At 40.0% G+C, this 10,315-nt stretch overlaps 1 protein-coding gene across 1 annotated transcript in view; it reads left to right on the top strand.

The window, feature by feature from the left end:
* The window catches only part of TM7SF3 (transmembrane 7 superfamily member 3), a 66,481-nt gene extending 60,424 nt beyond the window's left edge, over window positions 1-6,057 (top strand). Inside the window, exon 3 of the mRNA XM_053719094.1 lies at window positions 5,532-6,057. Within this exon, the coding sequence (XP_053575069.1) occupies window positions 5,532-5,794 (263 nt within the window). The 3' untranslated portion in view covers window positions 5,795-6,057. The remainder of the gene's footprint in view (window positions 1-5,531) is intronic.
* Window positions 6,058-10,315: the final 4,258 nt, after the last annotated feature.

Genomic DNA, 10,315 nt, shown 5'->3' with positions numbered 1-10,315 from the left:
TATATGTGTTCAAACATTTATTTGCCTTGATTCAGGATGTTCAATATTCCTTATTTCAGACAGTCAGTTTCATTATTTGGGATAATGCATTTGAATATTAAAATTTTCTTACCTTAAAAAATTTGACTTTTTTCCTGTGGGCTTTTAGGCTCGCGGGGGCTGAAAATGCTTCATTTTATTGCGTCATTCTTGGCGCTGACTTTTTTGGCGCAAAAAAAATTTTTCCTTGTCATTTCCGGCGTCATACGTGTCACCGGAAGTTGTTTTGTATTTGCGTCATTTTTTTGACGTTTTTTGCACCAAAGATGTCGGCGTCGCCGGATGTGGCGTCATTTTTGGCGCCAAAGCATTTAGGCGCCAAATAATGTGGGCGTCTTTTTTGGCGCTAAAAAATATGGGCGTCATTATTGTCTCCACATTATTTAAGTCTCATTGTTTATTTGCTTCTGGTTGCTAGAAGCTTGTTCATTGGCATTCTTTCCCATTCCTGAAACTGTCATTTAAGGAATTTGATAGATTTTGCTTTATATGTTGTTTTTTCTATTACATATTGCAAGATGTCTCAGGTTGACCCTGAATCAGAAGCTACTTCTGGAAATTCGCTGCCTGATGCTGGATCTACCAAAGTTAAGTGTATTTGTTGTAAACTTGTGGTAACTGTCCCTCCAGCTGTTGTTTGTGATAAATGTCATGATAAACTTGCTAATGCAGAGAATATTTCCTTTAGTAATGTTCCATTACCTGTTGCTGTTCCTTCAACATCTAATGCTCAGGGTGTTCCTGTTAACATAAGAGATTTTGTTTCTAAATCTATTAAGAAGGCTATGTCTGTTATTCCTCCTTCCAGTAAACGTAAAAGGTCTTTTAAAACTTCTAATTTTTCAGATGAATTTTTAAATGAACATCACCATTCTGATTCTGTTTCTGATGATAATTTCTCTGGTTCAGAGGAGTCTGTTTCAGAGATTGATACTGATAAATCTTCATATTTATTTAAAATGGAATTTATTCGTTCTTTACTTAAAGAAGTCTTAATTGCATTAGAAATAGAGGAATCTGGTCCTCTTGAAACTAAATCTAAACGTTTAAATACGGTTTTTAAACCTCCTGTGGTTATTCCGGAAGTTTTTCCTGTCCCTGATGCTATTTCTGAAGTAATTTCCAGGGAATGGAATAATCTGGGTAATTCTTTTACTCCTTCTAAAAGGTTTAAAAAATTGTATCCTGTGCCATCTGACAGATTAGAGTTTTGGGACAAAATCCCTAAAATTGATGGGGCTATCTCTACTCTTGCTAAACGTACTACTATTCCTACGGCAGATAGTACTTCCTTTAAGGATCCATTAGATAGGAAGATTGAATCCTTTCTAAGAAAAGCCTATTTATGTTCAGGTAATCTTCTTAGACCTGCTATATCTTTGGCAGATGTTGCTGCAGCTTCAACTTTCTGGTTAGAGGCTTTAGCACAACAAGTAACAGATCATAATTCTCAGAGCATTGTTAATCTTCTTCAACATGCTAATAACTTTATTTGTGATGCCATCTTTGATATCATTAGGGTTGATATCAGGTATATGTCTTTAGCTATTTTAGCTAGAAGAGCTTTATAGCTTAAAACTTGGAATGCTGATATGTCTTCTAAGTCAACTTTGCTTTCCCTCTCTTTCCAAGGTAATAAATTGTTTGGTTCACAGTTGGATTCTATTATTTCAACTGTTACTGGGGGGAAAGGAACTTTTTTACCGCAGGATAAAAAATCTAAAGGTAAATATAGGGCTGCTAATCGTTTTCGTTCCTTTTGTCAGAATAAGGAGCAAAAGCCCGATCCTTCCTCTACATGAACAGTTTCTGTTTGGAAACCATCTCCGGTCTGGAATAAATCCAAACCTTTTAGAAAGCCAAAACAAGCTCCCAAGTCCACATGAAGGTGCGGCCCTCATTCCAGCCCAGCTGGTAGGGGGCAGATTACGATTTTTCAAAGAAATTTGGATCAATTCGATTCACAGTCTTTGGATTCAGAACATTGTTTCACAAGGGTACAGAATAGGTTTCAAGATAAGGCCTCCTGCAAGAAGATTTTTTCTTTCTCGCGTTCCATTACATCCAGTGAAAGCTCAAGCATTTCTGAAATGTGTTTCAGATCTAGAGTTGGCTGGAGTAATTGTGCCAGTTCCAGTTCTGGAACAGGGGCAGGGTTTTTACTCAAATCTATTCATCGTGCCAAAGAAGGAGAATTCCTTCAGACCAGTTCTGGATTTAAAAATATTGAATCGTTATGTAAGGATACCAACATTCAAAATGGTAACTATAAGGACTATTCTACCTTTTGTTCAGCAAGGGCATTACATGTCCACAATAGATTTGCAGGATGCATATCTGCATATTCCGATTCATCCAGATCACTATCCGTTTCTGAGATTCTCTTTTCTAGACAAGCATTACCAATTTGTGGCTCTGCCATTCGGCCTAGCAACAGCTCCAAGGATTTTTACAAAGGTTCTCGGTGCCCTGCTATCTGTAATCAGAGAACAGGGTATTGTGGTATTTCCTTATTTGGACGATATCTTGGTACTTGCTCAGTCTTCACATTTAGCAGAATCTCATACGAATCAACTTATATCGTTTCTTCAAGAACATGGTTGGAGGATCAATTTACCAAAAAGTTCATTGATTCCTCAGACAAGGGTAACCTTTTTAGGTTTCCAGATAGATTCAGTGTCCATGACTCTGTCTCTGACGGACAAAAGACGTCTGAAGTTGGTTTCAGCCTGTCGAAACCTTCAGTCTCAATCATTCCCTTCGGTAGCCTTATGCATGGAAATTCTAGGTCTTATGACTGCTGCATCGGACGCGATCCCCTTTGCTCGTTTTCACATGCGACCTCTTCAGCTCTGTATGCTGAACCAGTGGTGCAGGGATTATACAAAGATATCACAGTTAATATCTTTAAATCCGATTGTTCGACACTCTCTGACGTGGTGGACAGACCACCATCGTCTAGTTCAGGGGGCGTCTTTTGTTCTTCCATCCTGGACTGTGATCTCAACAGATGCGAGTCTGACAGGTTAGGGAGCTGTATGGGGGTCTCTGACAGCGCAGGGGGTTTAGAAATCTCAGGAGGTGAGATTACCAATCAACATTTTGGAACTCCGTGTGATTTTCAGAGCTCTTCAGTCGTGGCCTCTTCTGAAGAGAGAATCGTTCATTTGTTTTCAGACGGACAATGTCACAACCGTGGCATATGTCAATCATCAAGGAGGGACTCACAGTCCTCTGGCCATGAAAGAAGTATCTCGAATACTTGTATGGGCGGAATCCAGCTCCTGTCTAAGTTCTGCGGTTCACATCCCAGGTATAGACAATTGGGAAGCGGATTATCTCAGCCGCCAGACATTACATCTTGGCGAATGGTCTCTTTACCCAGAAGTTTTTCTTCAGATTGTTCAAATCTGGGGACTTCCAGAAATAGATCTGATGGCTTCTCATCTAAACAAGAAGCTTCCCAGGTATCTGTCCAGATCCAGGGATCCTCAGGCGGAGGCAGTGGATGCATTGTCACTTTCTTGGAAGTAACATCCTGCCTATATCTTTCCGCCTCTAGTTCTTCTTCCAAGAGTGATCTCCAAGATTCTAAAGGAGGGTTCGTTTGTTCTGCTGGTGGCTCCAGCATGGCCTCACAGGTTTTGGTATGCGGATCTTCTTCGGATGGCTACTTGCCAACCTTGGACTCTTCCGTTAAGACCAGACCTTCTTTCGCAAGGTCCTTTTTTCCATCAGGATCTCAAATCATTAAATTTGAAGGTATGGAGATTGAACGCTTGATTCTCAGTCATAGAGGTTTCCCTGACTCCGTAATTAATACTATGTTGCAGGCTCGTAAATCTGTGTCTAGGAAGATATATTATCGAGTCTGGAAGACTTACATTGCTTGGTGTTCTTCTCATCATTTTTCTTGGCATTCTTTTAGAATTCCTAGAATTTTACAGTTTCTCCAGGATGGTCTGGATAAAGGCTTGTCTGCAAGTTCCTTGAAAGGACAAATTTCTGCTCTCTCTGTGCTGTTTCACAGAAAGATTGCTAATCTTCCTGATATTCATTGTTTTGTACAGGCTTTGGTTCGTATTAAACCTGTCATTAAGTCAATTTCTCCTCCTTGGAGTTTGAATTTGGTTTTGAGGGCTCTTCAAGCTCCTCCGTTTGAACCTATGCATTCGCTGGGTATTAAATTACTTTCTTGGAAAGTTTTGTTTCTTTTGGCCATCTCTTCTGCTAGAAGAGTTTCTGAATTATCTGCTCTTTCTTGTGAGTCTCCTTTTCTGATTTTTCATCAGGATAAGGCGGTGTTGCGAACTTAATTTAAATTTTTACCTAAGGTTGTGAATTCTAACAACATTAGTAGAGAAATTGTGGTTCCTTCATTATGTCCTAATCCTAAGAATTCTAAGGAAAGATCGTTGCATTCTTTGGATGTAGTTAGAGCTTTGAAATATTATGTTGAAGCTACTAAAGATTTCCGAAAGACTTCTAGTCTGTTATCTTTTCCGGTTCCAGGAAAGGCCAGAAGGCCTCTGCCATTTCTCTGGCATCTTGGTTAAAGTCTTTGATTCATCATGCTTATGTTGAGTCGGGTAAAACTCCGCCTCAAAGAATTACAGCTCATTCTACTAGGTCAGTTTCTACTTCCTGGGCGTTTAGGAATGAAGCTTCAGTTGATCAAATTTGCAAAGCAGCTACTTGGTCTTCTTTGCATACTTTTACTAAATTCTACCATTTTGATGTTTTTTCTTCTTCTGAAGCAGTTTTTGGTAGAAAAGTACTTCAGGCAGCTGTTTCAATGTGATTCTTCTGCTTATAGTTTCAATCAATTTGTTTCACTTTTTTGGGTTGTGGATTATTTTTCAGCGGAATTGGCTGTCTTTATTTTATCCCTCCCTCTCTAGTGACTCTTGCGTGGAAGTTCCACATCTTGCGTATTTATTTCCCATATGTCACTAGCTCATGGACTCTTGCTAATTACATGAAAGAAAACATAATTTATGTAAGAACTTACCTGATAAATTCATTTCTTTTCATGAGGCCAACCCTTTTTATGGTGGTTATGATTTTTTTGTATAAAGCACAATTATTCCAATTCCTTATTTTTTATGCTTTCGCACTTTTTTCTTATCACCCCACTTCTTGGCTATTCGTTAAACTGATTTGTGGGTGTGGTGAGGGGTGTATTTATAGGCATTTTGAGGTTTGGGAAACTTTGCCCCTCCTGGTAGGAATGTATATCCCATACGTCACTAGCTCATGGACTCTTGCTAATATGAAAGAAATGAATTTATCAGGTAAGTTCTTACATAAATTATGTTTTTCTTAGCAAAACTTGCATTATTTTGGAGTATCTTATCTCGTCTGTTGAGGCCAATTAGGGACAAATATGTAGCCAGTTAGGCTTGTGAGATCTGCAGTATGCACTTTATATTAAAATCTAAAAGCGTATGAACAGTCTTTAAAGCATTAATAACATTCTTTTCCTCTCATAGATTTTATCATTATCGCAGTTTGGATCATTCTTCTGCTTGGTGGAGTTATAACCCAACTTTATCGAGAGAAGGAAAAGCTCCCTTTCCCGCCAACGCCATACTTACTGTGGAAACGAGAGAGAGAGCGAAGGATAACAAACATTTTGGATCCAAGTTATCACATTCCTCCCCTGAAAGAACGAGTACTGATCAGACTAGCTCAGCTGAGGGACTTCTTCAGAAGGGAGCAGCCAACTGGAGAAAGGACACCATTACTTTTCTAGACAAATCAACTCGCATAGCCACTGTCAGTTTCCTAATGAGTACAGAGGGGCTGTTTAATGAAATGTGGTGCTACTGTCTTTTACTGCCAGAGTTCAAGAAACAACCCGTAAAAACATATGAGCTGTGTGTATCTTGTGCCAGGTCTCTCTCTAATCCCACAAATGAACCAGAATTAGTCAGATCCACAGTCTCCGACCTACACAATGAATAATAGTCATAATCTGGTCTGTCTGTGTGTGTGTGTATATATATATATATATATATATATATATTTATTTATATATATATATATAGCCGTATCAGTGTGTGTGTGTGTATGTGTATACATATATGTGTGTGTGTGTATGCGTGTATATATATAGATATATATATATATATATGTGTGTATAAATATATATATATATATGTGTGTGTGTGTGTATGTGTATATATATATGTGTGTGTGTGTGTGTATGTGTATACATATATGTGTGTGTGTATAAATATATATATATATATATATTTATATATATATAGCCGTATCAGTATATATTTTTGTATTTTGTCATTGTGCACATTAAATGGACAAGTTGAAACAAAACGTTCAAGATTCGGATACAACATGCTAGTGGGGGAAAAAAAATACAGCTTCTATTAACTCCTTTGGTGAAACCTCTTTCCTTTCCAAGAGAGTATACTGTGTGCACGTGTCTTCACTATATGTATAACACTGTAACAACCATTGCTCCCTTTAGTGCTAGACACATGCACGCTCCTAAGCCTACTTCAGTACACTCTCATAGAAAGTAGCTACATTTATAAAACCATACAGTCTGTGTCTTGAAGGTTTCATTTCACTTCCATGTCTCTTTAAGAGAGGGCTGCAGTGTATTGCATAGCAATGTGCTGCACTCAGTGTAGCAGCCGAGGGGTTAACTGCGCCCTTTGCCGCTGTGTCAGCTTCCTTTTTCCTGTAACATCACTGAGATCAGAGGAGGAAGTCGGAAGTTGCAATACAACTTATATTTATATTTTCTTTAACCACTATTTTGTCACTTGTCGAAGATGTTTATGTAATTATGTACAAACGCAGAAACAAGTATTAGAGAGAAATATATTTTCTATGCTGCCTTTTTGAAACTAAAATATCAAGTTAGCGAAATAATGATTTGTGTTCTCTGTACAAATGCTCACACAATTTTATCTGTGTCATTTAAATGTATACAGTAATCTGTACACAACTTTCACAGGATCAACACTTTTTATTTCTGTAAGTAAAACTGCTGTGTTCAGCTGAGTTTCATCAGTAGTTTATGGTTCTTAATTAATGGTATAATATATTGACATTGTAATTCTGTGTTCCGGAACAATAAAAACTTTGTTACTAGTAAGAAAAATTTGTGTCTTGCTCACTTGGTATAACCAGAGGAAAATTCAACATAAAAAGAAACAAGGTAGCCCTATTAAAGAAGCAGATGCCAACAAAATCTAAAAAGTATATATAGTGATTTTTTTTAAAAAACACAGATTATTTAATTGTACATTTGTACACTCAATATTTAAAAATACTAAGGGCCAGAAGTGGAGAGCTATTAAGCGCTTTCGCTATAGCGCTAATTGCGCTAGAAGTAAACTTTTTGCTCGCATCGGGTTGTGCCTGTATTATGAGTTGAAAGTAAAACGTTATCAGCTCTCACGCAAAAACCCAAACTTATAATATTGCATGTGCGATAACCTATTTCCCTTTATAAGTCAATGGAGCAAAAAAAGTGGGGGGGGGGGGCTAACACCCCACTCCCTTGCAAACCCGATCCCAAATTCTCATGTGAACATACCAGAGATGAAAATATGAAGAAGAAGAAGAATGTTATATTTATCCATAAATACATATTTCTACATATATCTGATGGTATTTGGTACAATATATATTTACTAGTCCTAAAGCCCGTTCACACGGGCCGTGTGGTTTATTTTTATTTTTATATTCTCTCTCTCTCTGTGCCCTATCTCTCTCTCTCCCCTCTTTCTCTCCCCTGTCTCTCTCACTCTCTCCCCCCTGTCTCTCTCACTCTATCCCCCCTGTCTCTCTCACTCTCACTCCCCTGTCTCACTCTCACTCCCCTGTCTCTCTCTCACTCCCCTGCCTCTCTCTCCTCCCCCCTGTCTCTCTCTCTCTCCCCTGTCTGTCTCTCTCTCTCCCCTCTCTCTCTCTCCCCCCTGTCTCTCTCTCTCCCCCCCCTGTCTCTCTCCCCCCCTGTCTCTCTCACCCTCTCCCCTGTCTCCCTCTCCCCTGTCTCTCTCACCCTCTCCCCTGTCTCTCTCACCCTCTCCCCTGTCTCCCTCTCCCCTGTCTCTCTCACCCTCTCCCCTGTCTCCCTCTCCCCTGTCTCTCTCACCCTCTCCCCTGTCTCCCTCTCCCCTGTCTCTCTCTCCCTCTCCCCTGTCTCCCTCTCCCCTGTCTCTCTCACCCTCTCCCCTGTCTCCCTCTCCCCTGTCTCCCTCTCCCCTGTCTCCCTCTCCCCTGTCTCCCTTTCCCCTGTCTCTTTCTCCCTCTCCCCTGTCTCTCTCTCCCTCTCCCTTGTCCCCCTGTCTCCCTCTCCCCTGTCTCCCTCTCCCCTGTCTCCCTCTCCCCTGTCTCCCTCTCCCCTGTCTCCCTCTCCCCTGTCTCCCTCTCCCCTGTCTCCCTCTCTCCCTCTCTCTCCCTGTCTCCCTCTCTCCCTGTCTCCCTCTCTCCCTGTCTCCCTCTCTCCCTGTCTCCCTCTCTCCCTGTCTCCCTCTCTCCCTGTCTCCCTCTCTCCCTGTCTCCCTCTCTCCCTGTCTCCCTCTCTCCCTGTCTCCCTCTCCCCTGTCTCCCTCTCTCCCTCTCCCCTGTCTCCCTCTCCCCTGTCTCCCTCTCCCCTGTCTCCCTCTCCCCCTGTCTCCCTCTCCCCTGTCTCCCTCTCCCCTGTCTCCCTCTCCCCTGTCTCTCTCACCCTCTCCCCTGTCTCCCTCTCCCCTGTCTCTCTCACCCTCTCCCCTGTCTCCCTCTCTCCCTCTCCCCTGTCTCTGATCAGCTGCTTTCAACGGCTATTTGCTAAGTGGGTTGTCAACGGCTAGTGCGAGGGTGTGATAGGCGGCTAGGCTAGTTGCGTGCGCCTGGGTTCGCGTGCGTGTGCGCGTGCGCATTGTGTGATAGGCTAGTAGGCTAAGTGGGTTGTCAACGGCTAGTGCGAGGGTGTGATAGGCGGCTAGGGTTCGCGTGCGCGTGCTCAAATCAGTTTTGTGAGTGTGCGTGCGCAGCAAGGGGGGTCAAAGTGCTAACAAACATGCTAAGTGGGTGGGAGAGTGCGCGCGTGCGAAGTATCAACAGCTGGCCAAGGGTGCGCGTGCGATCAGCGGCAAGAGTTTGTCTGAACTGCGCATGACGGCTTCAGACAAACTCTTGTCTTTTATAATATAGGATATGTTTTTTACGGTTTCTTATTAACTTTGTTTTTTGCTGTCTTAATTAGGCACTCTTTATTTTCTTGTAGACATTAGGCGTGTTTGTCACTCTTTACTTTGTTTTAAACACTCTTTTTTTTGTATTATGTCCTTTTTTTAAGACACTTTTTTTATACAGTATATATGTTTTTATATGTTTTCTTAAAAAGGTTGATTAAAATTCAGCTTATGTAGTATTAGGCACTCTTTATTGGCTTTTTTATGCAGTATATATGTTTTTTTTTACAAAAGGTTAATTATAATGCTGCTTATGTAGTATTAGGCACTCTTTATTGCCTTTTTTATGCAGTATATATGTTTTTTTTTCAAAGAGTTTATTATAATGCTGCTTATGTAGTATTAGGCTATTTTTTTGCCTTTTTTATTCTGTATATATGTTTTTTAAAAAATGTTTCTTATTAGGCGCTCTTTATTTCCTTTTTTTTTAATTTTTATAGAGACTTTTTATATGTGCAGTGCAGCACAGTGTTGAGCTCTTTTATGAGCTTATGACTAAAATATTTTTTTTCTATGTGCTGTTAGCACAGTGTTGTGCTCTTTTATGAGCCTATTAATCCTTTTTTATTTTTAAAAGCTAAAATTTTTTTTTTGATCCTATTAAGTTTTTTTTTAAACTACTATGTGCTGTTAGCACAGTGTTGTGCTCTTTAATATATCCGCATTTTGTAGTATGTGGTATGTAGCACATACATAAGTCCTGAGCCTATTATTCCTTTTTTTGTATGTGCTGTTAGCACAGTGTTGTGCTCTTGTAAGAGGCTATTAAAGAGCAAATGTGAGGTTTTTTTTTTTAAACTAAAGAGCAAATGTTTATTTTTATTTTTTTTTTTATGTTAAATGTAGATATGTTTTTTTTGCTAATTGCAGAGCTTTCAAATAATGTCAGTGCCAGTGCAAAAGAAATGCACAGCATAAGTCCTGAGGTAATTTTTTTCCTGAGGGCATTAAATTTGAAGACCCAATTATTTTAAAGTAAAGTAAAGAGGTTCAATAGGCAATTCTTTTATAGTAAAGTTTTTTTTTTTTTGTTGAGGTAATTTTTTTCCTGAGGGCATTAA

Source organism: Bombina bombina, chromosome 6 (genome assembly GCF_027579735.1).
Source record: "Bombina bombina isolate aBomBom1 chromosome 6, aBomBom1.pri, whole genome shotgun sequence".
NCBI lineage: Eukaryota > Metazoa > Chordata > Amphibia > Anura > Bombinatoridae > Bombina > Bombina bombina.
This window is presented reverse-complemented; position numbering and strand designations above follow the sequence as displayed.